Genomic DNA, 16,318 nt, shown 5'->3' with positions numbered 1-16,318 from the left:
TGTATTTCAATATAAAGCCAGATGCTACAAGATGATGGCGAAATACAACTTGGAGTCACTCAACCAGTATTTGCAATCTTTATTGAAAGAAACAAACAAAAAACAAACGAAAACAAGGCCCGCCCGGACTTCCAAACGGAATGAACGGACGGATGAAAATTCCAAAGTCAAACGAGGGCTCATCCCTTGGAGCCCGGCTTGAGGCTGGCAAAGGGCTTGGAGTTGCGGAGCGCCCCGCACATCTCCTGCAGGAAGGCCACCACGTGAGGTCCTTGTCGGACTTCCTGCCGTCCAGGATGACCACCAGCGTGAAGTGCGGCTCGGGGCGGGCCAAGTAGTAGGTGCTCTGGACCTTGTCGTCGTAGAAGTGCACCACCTTGTCGGGCGCGTCCAGTTCGGCGGCGCGGTCGCCCATCAGCATGACGACGTTGGGCCAGTGCGTGAGCGGGCGCTCGCCCGAGGGCACCGACACCACGGCGGGGAACTGCTCCACGCCCTTGGGGGGCTCGCGGTACGAGCGCGGGTGGTGGTAGCCGTGGCCCCGGAAGCTCTCGGAGCCGCGGTTGTCGAACACCAGCGACGCGCTGGCGCCGTCGTGCCTCCGCACGAAGGAGCAGAGCTTGCCGTGGTAGTCGGGCGCGGCGCGGGCCGTCAGCGCCCGCATGTCGGGCGGCGCGCTCTGCCGGCTCAGCGCCTCGTGGAAGTAGAAGCTGAACTTGGCCAGGAGGGCCGCCTGGAAGCGCTGAAGCCAAGTGTACAGGTGCGGCGGCTGAACGCTCCGCTGGGACTGGCCTCCGAAGAGATGCTTGCGGGTCTCCTTCTGCCGCTGGAAGAGCTGCCCCCACGCCGTCAGCTTGACGGCGGCGCCGTGCAGGCCGAGCAGCGCCGGCAGGAAGCGCCACTCCGAAATCTGCGCCTGGCAGCGCAGCAGCTGCGTCGCCACGTCCGCTTCCGTCTGGAAGCTTTCCTCCACGCGGCCGAGGATGGGGTGGTGGAACCTGAGGGAGATCCTCCATTCAGCGTCGTGGATACGAGGCCCGCAAGGGCTGGCTCTTTTGGAGGCTGTTTCACGCTCCTCGTTGTTCAGGTTTTTCTTGCGGGGGTGCTGATAAAGCCCTGGTCAGACATCTGCCATGTTTTTTCCCCTTCCGCGAGGGCGCAGCATTTGCCTTTTTTCCATGTTGGCGCATCGTTACAGCTTCGGCGCGCGATAAATCAATATGTATTGCACCGTATTTTGGACAGCCGCCCCCATTTCAAGCTCAGGTGACTCCTAACTTCGCAATTAACTATTTCTTTTCCGATGAAAGAAGAGAGTGTTACGCTGCATTGACTATTTATGTCGTCCTGAAACTCAATATTCTGTGGATCCTGTAATTTGAGTGACAATGATAAAAATTGCTAATGTATACCACTTATTGCTATCTAGCTGGCTACCTAGCTAGCTATCGATTTGCTATCTAGCTAGCTATTAGCTATCTATTTGGCTAATTATCTAGCTGGCTCGCTATTAGCTAGCTTTCTATCTATTTGAGTTACTTCCAAGTTGAGTGAATGCTGGCGCGCGTGACTGCCACTGCTCACCCACAGAAAAACTTATCCTGTGACTGTAAAGTGACCATGAGGTTTGAAAGGTGCTTATGAATCAAATGTATTATTATTATTATTATTATTTTTTTTATTGCGGTTTTGCATGGATGTCCGACCATATAACCCCCCCCACTCTTTTTTAAGCTGCTCAATCAATAAAAGTGATTGTGCGCCATAAATACAGTTGAGTAATTGAATTTTTTTATACTTGAAGATGATAAGAAGAAAAATAATAATAATCCATTTCATTTCTAAGCACCTTTCAAAACTCTCAAGGTCACTTTACAGTCACGGGATAATTTTTTCTCCGGGTGAGCAGCGGCAGTTACACACGCCAGCGTTCACTCAACCCGGAAGTAACTCAAATAGATAGAAAGCTAGCTAGCTAGTCAATCGATAGCCAACAGCTAACTAGCTAGATAGCCAGCCAGATAGCTAGTGAATAGATAGCTAGCCAGCTAGCCAGCCAACCAGAGCTAATATGTTGGCCCGGCTGAAATTGGTACACTGACTCATCATGGCCCGCAATTAACGACTCATTTCCATTGAATGTTTTTTTTTCATTTGGTTGACTTTGGAAAGTCTAAGCCCCGCCCCAAAAGCAAGCACGTTCTCCGGACTCACTTGGAGCTGTACTTGTGCATCACGGCATCCAGCGCAGTGGCCAGTGTCTCACCGTTGACGTTCTTCTGTCCGGCGAGCGCATGCATCTTCTCGTAGAGGTCGGCCATGTCCACGCGGGCCTGCGCCAAGTGGCACAGCTGCTCGGCCAGGTGGCAAAGGAGCTCCTCCAGGTATGCCGACGATGAGGCTTGCTGCTGCCCGTGCCGCCCCGACGTCACCACCTTGCGCAGCTCGTTGTGCAGAGACGTGTAGACGGTGCGCGTGGAGTCTTTGCGGCTGAAAAACGACTGACCTCCTACAGTGAGACAAGTGGAAAAAAAGGGCAGGTCAGACGCATGTTGTTCCATGGCAACCTATGCTAGATACACAACAACCAAGTTCTTCTTCTTCTTCTTTTTTTTTTTTTTTTACTTTTTCGGCTCTTATCAGACAAAGGCCACGATGTTGCACAAAACCTCACGTCATGTGCACATGCTGAGGTACAACTAAAATACTGTGGGAATCGTACAAATATGACGTGAGGCATAAAGCATTTGTTGGATTTGGGAATTTCATATGAATTCGTGACGTGTCATTCGCAAACGAGCCAGTTCTTAGAGACGGATCTCTTAAGTGAACGAAGAGAGCCGGTTCCGAACAAGAAGACGGAAATGGCAGCCGACTTTTTTTGTCCTCTATTCCCCGCCCCCAGTCTTCGGTTAAAGCCGCACATGATTGGTCGATATCCGTGGTAGAGGAGGGAGGGGGGATTGCAGAAACACACAGCAGTGAAGAGAAGGGGGAAGGGGGGGGGGCTTAGGGTAGACAGATGGACAAATGTTATCACATTATGCTGTTATTATCATTCTATTATTATGTTTTTTACTAGTTGGTATGATAGCATTATTAATATGAGAAGCAAATTAGTGACAGCTGATCATCAGACCAGAGTAACCACAGGGAAAGTGAACGTTGGTGGGTGCTCTCTGTGTAAATATAAATCACGCCATATCAATAAAAATATTAGATATAGTGTATTTTTTACATGAGGAGAGGAAAGGAAAAGAAGAAGAAGAATATGAAGGGGGAAACAAAACTCTTCTGAATGAGCGGATCACATTGAATACGGAATGTGAGAATCCGCAGCAGTTTATGGGTGGGAGAAACCTTGGTGAGAAAGCAGCTTGGTTCAGTTTCGTACCGGTTTTCTGTCCCAAGAAGGTCATGTTGTGGTAAGCCTTCTCAGCGGCGGCCAAGTGAGCCAAGGCGGCCAGCAAGCCGGCCCAGACGGCGCCGGAGCTCCGACTGCTGGTCTCTTTCTCCTTGTCCACATAGTCTTTGGCTCGGTCGAAGGAGAACACGCCGAGCTGGGCGAAGAAGCTCTCAAGGATGGCTTGTTCGCGGGGCACCGGCCGGAGCAGAACGAGTTCCTCTTCCGCCGCCATCGCCGTCGAGCGCCCGCTAGCGGCTTCGGGCTATTCGGTCACTTTGTCAAGAGTCGCGAATAAAAAGACATTATTTACAGTCGCGATAGTCACTGGAGTAAGTATCGTCTCACCAGAATAGTAAACAACGCGCCTGAAAGCGCATTCAATAGAGCAAACAGCGAAAAACAATGTCCGCCATGTTGTCCGTGTGTAAAACTACGGCGACTCAAAATGGACAATTGGACGAAGCACTTCGACAGGATACGCATACCTGTCAACCTTGGCTAATAGCCGCGCTTATAAATGATTACAACACCCGTATCAAAGTTGTAGTACGCCGTACATTATTTGAAATTATTAAAAAAAAAAAAAACGCTAACACAAGCGCAAATGCCGTTTACCGCGCATGCGCACATTATGCTTTCATAATCGATCGTACGCAGCGATAAAAAAAAATATATACTACATACATATGATCGAGTAGTACTTTTGCTCCCCTTATTAATGATTGCAATTATATGCAATTATATAAATAACGTACAAGTAATACTTCTAACTAGTTGATTCCTCGATTGCAATACAAATGCCGGACTTCAAATACAAGATCAAACGAAAACAATGTGACGCGCATGCGCATATCATGCTTCATAGACAAAGGCTTAATAACCGCAGGAAATGTTTTTGATCGTCTAAAAGTTGTTATACGGCGGACACAATTCCTGAACTCGGACACTAATATGAATTGTCTTTCTGATTAAACGATTGAAAATGCTATGCTACATTCATGTCTGTCGAGTGTTTGCTCTGCGGTCAGTCATCTCAGCTCAAAATTATTTTTGAATCATGTGTGAAAGCAATCATCATGAAAACTGTCAGCAATGGAAATGGATGAATCATATCTTCCCTGTCACTACCGAGTGCCTCAACGTGCAACGGATTGTTTTGTGAAAGCTTTCACAACAGATAACAAGGCCTGATATTTCCTTGGTGTGCACACTCGCCTCTGTTCTTTACAGTACAGTGATACCTTGGCTTACAAACTTAAGTGATTCCCAGACGGAGTGTGTCAGGAGAAAAGGGTGTATCCCAAAAATAGATTTCCTATAGGAAACCATTCAAATGAGAATAATCCGTTCCCAAGTCCCCATAAAACATTATTTTCTACTTTCTAAATTCTAAGCCTTCAAACTACACAAAATAGACCTTATTTTGTGTATAATAAATGTGCTATGGTATTATAATTAAAGAAATAAACTGTACTTTATAATAAAGTCGTTTTATTTACCTTTGAGATGGCCGTTGATGGCTTGATGGAATGGAAAGCTTTTTGCATAAAAGTGTCTCAAGGAGCTCTGGGTTGTACATCTTGGAAATTGTGACATTGCAACAGCAACAGATTCATAGGCGGTTCCCTTGCTTGTCTTTTCATTTCAAATTGAACTGATGGCTAGTGCGGGTTATTTGGGGAGCCTGCTGCGTTCTTGACCAATCACGCGGCTTTAACCGACGACTGGGGGCGTGGAATAGAGGACCAAAACAAGCCGGCTGCCATTTTCTTTGAGGAGAACGGGCTCGTTTGCGAACGACACATCACTCATTGTGGCAGCTCCGTGTGTATCCCGAAAACTAGTTTGTTTGCCAAGGTAAAATGTTGATAAATGTAACGTTCGTAAACCAAAAAGTTTGTAAGCCAAGGGCTTCGTAAGATGAGGTATCACTATATCTTCAAAGCGGATAAACTCTTCTCAGCGTCTGGCATCTTCCTGGGAATTTCCACGAAGCAGCTGCCCGGATTGACAAAATGACAAACAACTTCATTTTTCAAAGAACGAAATGGCAAATCGCTCCCACGGCCTGGCTTGGATTAAAATTCCCCTCTCCGCTGATCCGGGTGTGAAATCGAAGCGTTTCTTGACATCCCCTCGAATTTTCGGGCAGGCTTTTTTTCCCCCTTGACAAACTGTAGTCCTGTTCAAATTTTGTCCCTCCATCCGTGGTCAGGGGTTAATTTCACGACATGTGACAGACTTCCCGCTTGTTCGGTCGGCTGTTAGATTGCGTAATTAGATGCTAACTACGAAACCAACTGATTTATGAATTGCAACTTCACCATCAAACAGCAAATGAGCAGCTGATGGTCCATGAACCTCGAAGGTGAGGATTCCAGGTAAAGCATCCCGCAGACGTGTTCCTCTGTATATTCATTCACGAAAAAAATCAGGTTTATCATGTTGGTTGTCGTCGTTTGTAGTCTGAGGGGAAAACTATGCTGCCATTTGCCATCCTTTTCCGCACATACAGTGACACCTCAGCTTACAAGCTTAATTGGTTCCCAGAAAGTGTGCGGAAGGCGAAAAGTGTGTCTTCCAAACATTATTTTCCCATAGGAAACCGTTAAAAATGAGAATAATCCATTTCCAGGTCCCCATAAAGCATAATTCTCTACAAAATAAGCCTTAAAAACTACACAAAATATAGCTTATTTTATGTATAACAAATGTGCTATTGTATTGTAATGAAAGAAATAAACTGTACTGAATAATAAAGTGGTTGTATTGACCTTTGTGATGGTCGTCGGTGTCGTTGCCTCTTGATGGTATCCGAGTGAAGTTGCCGTGCTTTTCTCTTACTCAAACTGTCTGCAAGCGGCTTTTCATTCATTCAAATCAACCTCTTCTATTGCCTGAGACCGTTGCTTAGACAACACAGGAACACCCTTAGCCACACGTAGCAACGGTCGATTTACCATACTGGTACTGGGATGTTAAGTCACACAAATGGCGCACACCTCGTTGGTGTTTTTTTTTTTTGTTTTGTTTTGTGTCCCCTTCGGCTGAACACTAGCCTGTAGTGCGGTCTTTTTCGGTCCTATAATAGCGAACGTACTCCACTCGATAACAAACCACGTCTGCACTCAAAGAAAGGGGGTGTGGAAACGTAGTCCGGAAGCCACGGCGGCGCTGTTCGCCTGTGTGGTGCCATTGCGGCGCCTCGTGTGTTTCCCGAAAACTAGTTTGTATGCCAAGATGACATTCTCGCAAATGTAATGTTCATAAGGCGAAAAGTTCATGAGCTAAAGCGTTCGTAAGCCAAGGTGTCACTGTACTCAATTCTAGCAGAGAGCGGAGCCTGTTTTTGCCAGTTGGCGTGAAACCACATTGGAGAGCCACAGGCTCGCGGTCTCCAATTTCCAGGAGTTGATAAAAGCCCCACATTTTCACGCTGGGAGCCAAAATAGAGCCGCGCTTGTGCATGGAAAAGAGCTCGCTGTCACGTGACGTCATTGCGCTTGCTGGAACTCCAATTTGGACTTCCTGCCAAGATTTCTTGCCAAACGTCGTTGGTCATGGCTAAAATACTAACCGAGGCTGCGCTTTTAAATCCTCTGAATTTTCTCTCGCCGACCACTTACCGAATTGGAGAAGACAAACCAACAACAATTCGGCTTTCGCAGACTTAGAGAGTGAGCCGTTGCGGGACCGCTGAAGATTATGGAACCTCGTCGCCATTGATTGCGTCATAAGACTTAAAGGACAACCGACGCCTCTGGACAACTTGTAAAATCACTTCAAATGAGCGTATTTCACAAAGATTCCACCGCATATTAAAGCGATATTTTACGCTTTAAGACTCGCGCTGAATATTCAGGAAGTCTTGTTTGTTGATCTGTGTTGATGGCGAAATTAGAAGGAAAAACACATCAATAACGCCATGGTGAATCCTTGTGTGTTGCACCAAGACTACTATTTGATACTAGTTGACACAAATTCCCAGCAGACAAATCAGCCCATTTCCAATGGAGCTTGGGCGCCATCTTGTTCATTTTCTGGGACGCTACGTTGGAGTCCAGACGGCTCAAAAATGACACTGAAGGACCTCTTAAATCGATTGCAAACATGTATGCTTTCCTCTTCAGAACTACTTGAATCATATTCATAAGTGGATGAGTAACAAGAAATCATCTTCTCCCAATCTGAAGCCATTGTTTTGATTGTAGAGCACGGCAAAACGTTCTGGCGTGAAACTTGTGAAACTGGCCATTTCCGGGGTCATTTTGAAGTAGTTTTGGGCCACTTTAAGTTATTTTTGTTGCTGTTTTTCATTTGACTAAAAATATCAGCCTGCGTGTTTTGGCTATTTTAGATGCTACAAAACGTTTTTCTGACGCCAATTAGGAAACCAAAAAATGGTGTCGGTTGTCCTTTAAGAGTTGGACTAATGTGGAAAACAACATCAAATCAGCGGCGCCGTGACAAAAAGAAGAAGAATGTGCAAAGCCAAAGCTCCAAGGGCGCCATACGATCCCAAAAAAAGGGATTGCAGCGAGGTGGCCAACAAACAAAGTCTATGTCCTCACTGGGACGTCCCCGCAAATGACGCTTTACCTTCATGCAGAGGAGGGAGCGGCGCATCCCGTGGCATCCACATTCAAGGCCGGACTCCAAAGTGCTGCTTGCACACGCAGGAGAAGGAGGAGAGAAAAGAGCGTCGTCCTCACCGCCGCCTGACGGAAATCTGCGCCAGTCTGACCTGGAAAAAAAAAAACCCACACGGAACGCTTTGAACAGCCAAAGTGCCACCTGATGGAGGTGAGGAAAAGGTTATGGGTGTCGTTTACTTTGAACTTTGACCCACGTCGGTGCCAAAAGTCGCAAAAACAAAAAGGCAAAATGTTTTTACCTTCTTTACGCTTCATTTGAAATCGGGCATGCGAGTTATTCTCCACGCTTTGGCTTACGGAAGGAAGACCCGGCCGGATTTGTGACTATTAGCTCGACTTTTGGGAGGATCTGTCCTTGCGCTCAGGTCAGTCTTTAACGCTACCAATTCTGATATCCGCGACAACATTACTCCGCAGGGTGCCATTTTTGTTCGGTCCGAAGGTAGCGAGCGACATTGCCTACAGGCTGCGTAGTACAAGTTAACTCATTCACTTCCATTCCATCATTTATTCGTGAATTGAGGCAGAGCGCCATTAGCGAATTTGTTTGGGTTTTGGTTTTTCTTGCTGGCTTGCCAATAAAGCGCAGGCCAGACTTCTGGCAATGTTTTTTCCCTTTCACAAGGGGGCAGCATTTGCCTTTTCTCCATGTTAGCGCTTTGTTCCCGCTTCAGCTGTTGTGAAAGCGCTATATAGAGCAATGTATTTTGGACAGCTGCCCTCATTTCAAACTCATATAAGACCCATATAATTTTGGAATTAACTCTTTTTCTGATGAAAAAAAGAGAGTGTAACGTTTCTTAAGCTGCATTGAATGTTTGCGTCGTCCTTAAACTCAATATTCTGTGGGTTCTTGAATTTGAGTGACAATGAAGAAAAACTGACATTTTTTTGCACAAGACTGCCAGTGAATGAGTTAAGGGATATCGCCAATCGACATGCGCCAATCACACAGTTTTCGCAAAAATGAAGGGTTTCAAATGGATATCTAATAGACAGTGAGCGCTTGTCATGATTTGGGGGACCGATGGAATGAAACTCATCCGTGTCAACTGATACGTTTTACCCATACAGTATTTTGTATTTTTTTTTTCATTTCAAATAATGTACGGCGTACTACAACTTTTATACTGAAAAAAAAAACCTGTGAACCGATCTTACAAAGACCATTTCGGCTCATTTCCAGTTCGTCTCAACTGCTGTTGGTAGTCAATGACAATGCTGCCGCCAATCGCTATTATTGTCACGGCAAGCCAGTAAAAGTAATCCTCAATCTTATAATCTATGTTTTTTTTTTTAAATCGCTGCATACGGTAAAATTGATAAAAGCGTAACATGCAAATCCACGCTAATCTGTCTGCATTTGCACTTGTGTGAGCGTTTTTTTAATCATTTCAAACAATGTTCGGCGTGCTACAACTTCGACACGGGAATTGTAGTCCTTTATAATGGCGGCTAATAGCCAAGCTTGACCGTTATGTGAAACAATTATCCAAACGGCAACAAATTAAAATTAAAGGACAACCGACGTCTGCGTACAAGTTGTGTCCATAATTAGTAAAATGCTTCAAATAACTTCAACTGAGCGTATTTGACAAAGATTCCACCGCATATAGCTAGATTTTATCTTTTAAGACTCGCGCTGAATATTCAGGAAGTCTTGTTTTTGAGTTGGTGGTGAGTCCTCACCCTACGTCACTGAAGGAACGCCCCTGACTGAAAAAAGACATATTGTTGCAGTCCTTCATCGCGTCAATGCATTTTGCTGTACTTGTTTAGGCTGAAAACTTTGCGTTGCTCCAAAAAGAGGCAGAAGAGGGCGACAAAGCTCCGTGTAAGGAATTTATCAGCCTGTGGTTTTTCTGATGTCAGTTAGGAAACAAAAACGTTATGTCTGTTGTCCTTTAATTACCAAGGCAAAACTTTTGAAACAATTCCCCTTAGTCACCTTCTGGTTAAAGGCGGGGGTTACAGTGAAGCCGAATTTCGGTTCTGTCGCTTTAAATGCAAACGCTTTAGTTTGGCGTGTCAGCGGAAGTTTTGCCCTTTAACTTCCGGTTGCTGCGCCGCGACGACAGCGCGGTTTTGTTTGTTCTTTTGCGCTTAAATAGTTGCCGTAGCGTTTGTTTTCGGTCCGCATTCACGTCTGTAGCGCCAGCGGTGTTTTTTGGCCTAATATTTGGTGTCGGCGGCGAATAAAAGTCGCAATGAATCCCGTCGAGCGCGGTGAGTGAATAAATCACTAACTCCTTGGAGTCATCGTTTAGCGGCTTTCGCCCGTTATTCCTCTTCATATGTTTCGGAAATGAGAAAGGCTGTTGTGGAAGCGCCGTACGCATAACGAGGAGGTGTTTCTCGAATGATGGAGTTGAGTAAAGTGCTTTTTTGGCGGAGGGGGCGGACCCGGAAAAGTCTCAAATGTGCATTTTGGCCACGCTGCTTGCAATTCGCACCTATTTGAGGTGCCTGCCGTCTGCAACAATCTCAAGCGGGATTCAATGCTTGGGTTTCGTTTCTTTGGGTGCAGTGCACGACGTACGAGATGAGATTTGAGGCGGGCGGCCCTCCCTTGAAGGACACCTTCAAGATGATGAGCGACATGATCCTGTTGTGCGCCACCTTGGCGCTGTCCCTTTTCTTCTGGATGCTCTCCCTCACACTCAGCATATATTCCGGTTAGTGCTCAAGTCACGCCGTTGACTGCCAAATTCGCTCACCTTTCATTCAACGGCGGCGATTTCGTTGGCTTTTTATTACGATCATAACAACAATAATCATCCATTTGATTTCAAGCGCCTTTCAAAGCTCTCAAGGACATTTTACAGTCCCAGACAAGCATAGATACAATCATTACAACCCCGAGTTGCGGGAAGCCGCGTCGCTCCCGAAAGAAATAATGTGAACCGACGGCCATAAAGTGAACAAGTGATCAGGGTGCGGCACTATTGATTGACTGACTGAGGACGGAACACAAAGAGCCTTTCAAGCCGTTGCGAAAAGAAGGAAAATCCAGCAGTCATTTGCACGATTCGAAGCGCCCCGCTCGGCCTGCGGCTTTTCGACGAATTCCACCGCAGTGGCCAGTCATGCGAGTGTCAGAAATGGGGCAAATCAGTTCATGATTGGTGCGGTGCGACCTCGTGGTATTGATGAGGTTTCCCCGTGACAAGTTGGCATTTTGTGCGCGAGCAACCTTGACATCAGCTGCAGATCAGTGACAACAAAATAAAGGCACTTCAACTCCATTTGCGTTATTCCAGGTTGAGTGAAAGCTGGCGCGTGTGGCTGCCGCTGCTCACGCACAGCAAAACTTATCCTGTGACCTTGAGAGTTTTGAAAGGCGCTTAGAAATGAAATGGGTGATTATTATTATTATTATTCAAAAGGGGCCGTTTACCTGTTTCGACATGAACGGCACCTAAATCAGTATCATCCAATCAAAATGGAGCTTTCCGCCAACACAAGCCGAAACGAGGAAATGAACCGCGAAAAAGCAAGAATGCGTATTTAGTTTGATCTGCGAGCCACACGCAATCATCAAAAGAGCCAGATCCCGCTTTTCTCGACACTGGTCATTTAGTTCTGTCGGAAGTCGGACATTGTCGTCCCCGCACAGCTAAAAATGTGACGGCGATTACATTTGATGCGCTCAACGTCACCACGACGTTGTATCCCAAACGTAAAAAAAAAAATGGTGCGTTGAATTGTCAAGATTCACTAACCTGGTGCGTGCGCATGTTTGCGCAGGGTCATTGCAGCCTGTGTCGCCATGGCGATGGCTCTTCTCCATCTTGGTCCCTGCGGTACTGACCATCCGAGCCCTGAAGAGACGCAGTCTGGACGCATCGGGTGCACTAGGAGGTGAGACGGTGACCAATGGACTGCTGCATTTCTATGAATAACAATAACAATAATACATTACAAGCGCCTTTCAAAACTCTCAAGGTCACTTTACAGTCACAGGATCGGTTTTTCTGCGGGTGAGAAGCGGCAGCCACATGCGCCAGCGTTCACTCAACCCGGAAGTAACTCAAATAGATAGAAAGCTAGCTAGCTAAAGCATAGCTAATAGATAGACAGTTAGCTAACTAGCTAAATAGCCATATAGCTAATATAGCCAATAGATAGCAAATAGTTAGCCAACTAGCTAGACAGCCATATAGCTAATAAATAGCCAGCTACATAGCTACATGTGCTAATAGACAGCAAATGGATAGCCAGCTAATAGATAGCTATTGGCCCGGGGGGAAAGAAATCCCTTTTATTTTGAAGTGCGACGACTTTGGACTTACTTGGTTGAACTGTCTCATCAGCACTTTTGGTGGGTTTCGTGCTGACCATGGCCAACTTGAGTTTCTTCTCGTCGCTGCTGGCCTTCTTCGTCACCTCGTCCAAACTGACGCGCTGGGGCGCAGCGCAGAAGAAGAAGATGGACGCCGACTTCAAGGAAGGTGGGGAAACGCCGGCTTGTTTACGCGGGCCGTCCGACTTGTGACGCGGCTGCCGTTTGCGGCAGGGGGCCAGCGAAACTGGGTGCAGGTCTTCTGCAACGGCGGCGTTCCCACGCAGTTGGCGCTGCTCTACATGATCGAGGTAAGTGGGCCATTAGAAAGCCTGCAAAGATGCAAAGTGTCCTTGACAGTTTTGAAATGGATTCTTATCATTTTTTTCCACCAAAGCTCATCCCATCTACAAATTCATTGACACGTGCATGCCACAAGGGGGCGACAAACTATTTTGCCACTAATACAGTGATACCTTGGCTTATGAACTTGATTGGTTCCCAGAAAGTGTGCGCAAGGCGAAAAGTGTGTATTCCAAACATTAATTTCCCATAGGAAACCATTAAAATGAGAATAATCCGTTCCCAGGTCCCGATAAAACAATTTTCGAAGCCTTAAAACTATACAAAATGGACCTTATTTTATGTACAATAAATGGGCTAATGTATTATAATTGAATAAATAAACTGTACTGTATGATAAAGTCGTTTTAGTTACCTTTGTGATGGTCGTTGATGGCTTGATGGAATGGAGTTTTTCCTCAGCATTAAACACTTGATGAGGAACGTAGCCTTCTTCTTTCACCATCTTAAGGAATGATCTCTTGTAAGCTTCGGCAGCTTTATGGTCAGAACTGGCTGCCTCAATATGACGAATGACACTATGAATCCCTGTACGACGCCTTAAGTTCTCGAACCATCCGTGGCTAGCCTTGAAATCATCAATAGATGAGGACGTTTTTCAATCTCTCCTATTAATAATAATACATTTCACTTCTAAGCCCCCTTCAAATCTCTCAAGATCACTTTACCTCACAGGATCAGCTTTTCTGCGGGTGAGCAGCGGCAGCCACTCACGCCAGCGTTCACTCAACCTGGAAGTAACTCAAATAGATGGAAAGCTTGCTAGCGAAGCAATCGTTAGCCAACAGATACCTAGCTAGATAGCCAGCCAGCTAGATAGTGAATAGATAGCTAGCTAGTCACATTGTTTGGTCAATTTACGTTTCCACGTTTTCCCACCGAAAGGGATCCCAGAGAGACCACACAGATACAACTCAACTCACTCTCGTTATTTATTGTTGATTGAGTTTTGAATACATTAGTTCTTTTTGTTTTGTAGACAAGCAGTGAAGTAGGTCATAAACTTACAAATGGAAACACAGAATATGAATGCAACTCATTCAAAGTCATTTCTATCCCTACTTTGGCATTATTTTAATCAACAGAAAGGTAGAACGTGGAATGCAACTCACCGGCGTTGCGTCTGCCTCGGCTAACAAGAGCCACCTGCTTCGGACAGCATTTACCTCCACAGCCACACCCACTCACCGGCTGATCGGATTAACCCTTTGAAGTCTGCTTGGAAAGCCAAGTTTAACATGTGATTGGTTATTTACACAACACATATTGCCGAGACCGTTGCTTAGACAACACAGAAACACCTTTAAACACACGCACCTGTAAAAGCTTCTTTGTTCCGAGGGATGGTAGCAATGGCCGACTTAGCATCCTGGTACTGCGCCGATAAGTCACACAAACGCACACCTCGTTCGTATTTCTCGATGATCTCCTTCTTCTGCTCGACGGTCATTTTGTTTTGTGTCCTCTTCAGCTGAACACTAGCCTGTGGTGGGGTCTTTTTCGGTCCCATAACAGCAAAAGTATCCATGATAACAAATTCTTGAAGACAGACGACACATGCACAGAGAAAGGGGGTGGAGAAAAGTAGTCCGGATGCTACAGTGGTGCCATGTGGTTTGGTGTTCTTCCGCCGAAAAGTAGTCCGCCAGCCATTGCGGCGCTCTGTGTGTTTCCCGAAAAGTAGTTCATATGCCCGAGATTATATTCTTGCGGATTTAAGGTCCATAAGGCGAAAAATTTGTTAGCTAAAGCGTGCGTAAACCGAGGTATCACTGTATTTACTTCTGTCGAATTGCAGCGAACTTTGTACAAGGTCACGGAGCTCGCGGTGGTTTTTCGCTTTGGCAGGTGGGCCCCGGCGAGATGGCCATCGACTTTGGTCGGCAGTACACGGCGTCGTGGATGTGCCTGTCGCTGCTGGGGGCGCTGGCGTGCAGCGCGGGTGACACCTGGGCCTCCGAGGTGGGACCCGTCCTCAGCCCGTCGCGGCCCAGGCTCATCACCACCTGGCGGGAGGTCCCCGAAGGTCAGCAAAAATTCCCTCTCTCTCTTTTTTAAGTGCCTTGCACGCTGGGTCCGAAAGGACAATTCTGCTGGCGCAATGTCCTGTTCACTGTGCCATATACAAAAGAAAAGTTAACAAATAAATAATGAAGAAATAAGAGACAAAATAATCATGATAATTACAGTCGCAACAATGAACCATTTTGATCTCGAGTGGATTGGTTCACTTCAATATCTTTATAAGCACTTAGGTTGCTGTCCATTTTGCTCGCCTGGGACGATAAAAGTCGTCTTTTTTCCATGTCCTAAATTTCACCCACCCCCTCAATCCAGTCTTTGACCGTTGGGGGTTCTTTTGTTAGCCGTCTCCTCGTGATTGCTTTCTTGCTTGCTTGCTAACAGCACGATGTTGTGTATGTATTTCTGGGTAGAGTTGACAATTAAATCAGGTTCCTGTCCCAGATACGCCCCGGGGCCTCAAGGGTTGGAGGAGCCACTTTTCCCACTGCTATACTTGTTTCTTTCCGGTATTTGGAAAGGTGCGGGCATTCGCGGAACACATGATAGTGTGACGCTTTGTTATTGCCACAGGATCTCCGGCAAGCTGTACTCGATCCTTGCGCGTGTCCTCGAGCCGGCACTCTAAAATAAATCTGACAATGTTCTTCCACCCAAATTGTTTCCAAGAGTGAGCAGAGGTCCAATTCCATTGCCGTGCTATTATTCTTTCCCATGCTTCCTGTTGAATTGTAATGCCTCCCTCCTCCGACCACTTGCGCTTTATATACGTTATTTCTCCTCCTTCCAATTCCTGCAATTCTTTGTAGATTTGCAGGTTGTGTTAATTAAGGCGAAACCACTTTGTTGGACCCATCCTTTGTGTAAGTTTCTCTCTAAATAGTGTCTTAGTTGAAGGTATGTATAAAATCTGAAAGGAACTTTGCTCGGCAGGGACCAATGGCGGCGTGACTCACGTGGGCCTGGCGGCCAGCTTCCTGGGCGGTCTAGCGGTGGGCGGGGCCTACTTGGCCTCGCAGGTGCTGTTTGTGAGCGAGCTTCAGCAGTGCGCCCCCCAGTGGCCGCTGATGCTTTACGGGGGCGCCGCCGGCCTTCTGGGCTCACTTCTGGATTCCCTCCTGGGAGCCAGCGTCCAATACTCGGGTACGAAAGCGCGCCGCCGGCCCCGCCGCGACGTAGAAGCAAAAGGCGTGACGGCTTGACGCGTGGCCAGGTTTCGACTCCGGCATCGGGAAGGTGGTGAGCTACGAGTCGCCCACGACGCACTGGATCAGCGGCAGGCCCATCCTGGACAACAACGCCGTCAACCTCTTCTCCTCCGTCCTGGTGGCGCTGGTGCTGCCCGGGATGGCCTGGGGCTTGTGGCCGCACTAGGGAGACATTTTGTCCACTAACGCAATTAATTATACATGCGCTTCTCCATTCTGCAGTCCCGCTGGCGACAGAAGGAACAGAACTATTTCCGACTTCATTCCTTCCCTTTTGTGTACACAAATCAAGATGGGATTATGACAACAAAACATTGACTAAACGATCGTGTCTTGAGCAGCAAGTTTCTTTTGGTCCGTGATGAATGCAACGCAATGACAA

The 16,318-nt window shown here is 46.7% G+C and overlaps 2 protein-coding genes across 5 annotated transcripts; one reads left to right on the top strand and one right to left on the bottom strand.

Moving 5' to 3' along the window:
* Positions 1-62: 62 nt before the first annotated feature.
* On the bottom strand, positions 63-4,029 carry kics2 (KICSTOR subunit 2). Its single transcript, XM_088988372.1, is given in 4 exon segments — positions 63-265; positions 268-998; positions 2,215-2,509; positions 3,395-4,029. Coding segments are annotated over 4 exon segments (1,356 nt in total). The 5' UTR covers positions 3,639-4,029; the 3' UTR covers positions 63-179.
* Positions 4,030-8,071: 4,042 nt separating this feature from the next.
* On the top strand, positions 8,072-16,274 carry tmem19 (transmembrane protein 19). 4 transcript variants are annotated; one of them, XM_088988384.1, is made up of 9 exons: positions 8,072-8,209; positions 10,589-10,736; positions 11,809-11,922; positions 12,375-12,512; positions 12,578-12,654; positions 14,555-14,732; positions 15,538-15,591; positions 15,662-15,871; positions 15,942-16,274. In XM_088988384.1, exons 1-9 carry the CDS (start codon positions 8,204-8,206, stop codon positions 16,100-16,102), a joined length of 1,086 nt encoding a protein of 361 aa, XP_088844510.1. In that variant the 5' UTR covers positions 8,072-8,203; the 3' UTR covers positions 16,103-16,274. The 4 variants fall into 4 exon arrangements, with proteins under 4 accessions (XP_088844510.1, XP_088844514.1, XP_088844511.1 ...); XM_088988385.1 differs by lacking the exon at positions 8,072-8,209 and adding an exon at positions 10,106-10,287; XM_088988386.1 differs by lacking the exon at positions 8,072-8,209 and adding an exon at positions 10,291-10,428.
* The last annotated feature ends 44 nt before the right edge of the window (positions 16,275-16,318 follow it).

The sequence above is a fragment of the Hippocampus bargibanti genome, linkage group LG22 (genome assembly GCF_051943395.1).
Source record: "Hippocampus bargibanti isolate YZ-2025 linkage group LG22, ASM5194339v1, whole genome shotgun sequence".
NCBI lineage: Eukaryota > Metazoa > Chordata > Actinopteri > Syngnathiformes > Syngnathidae > Hippocampus > Hippocampus bargibanti.
This window is presented reverse-complemented; position numbering and strand designations above follow the sequence as displayed.

Excerpts from the sequence above, each read along its gene's own strand:
- tmem19 (XM_088988384.1), top strand. Across the intron at positions 15,592-15,661 it reads TTGTTGGACCCATCCTTTGT|GGACCAATGGCGGCGTGACT; the intron begins GTAAGTTTCTCT and ends TTTGCTCGGCAG. Across the intron at positions 15,872-15,941 it reads AGCCAGCGTCCAATACTCGG|GTTTCGACTCCGGCATCGGG; the intron begins GTACGAAAGCGC and ends ACGCGTGGCCAG.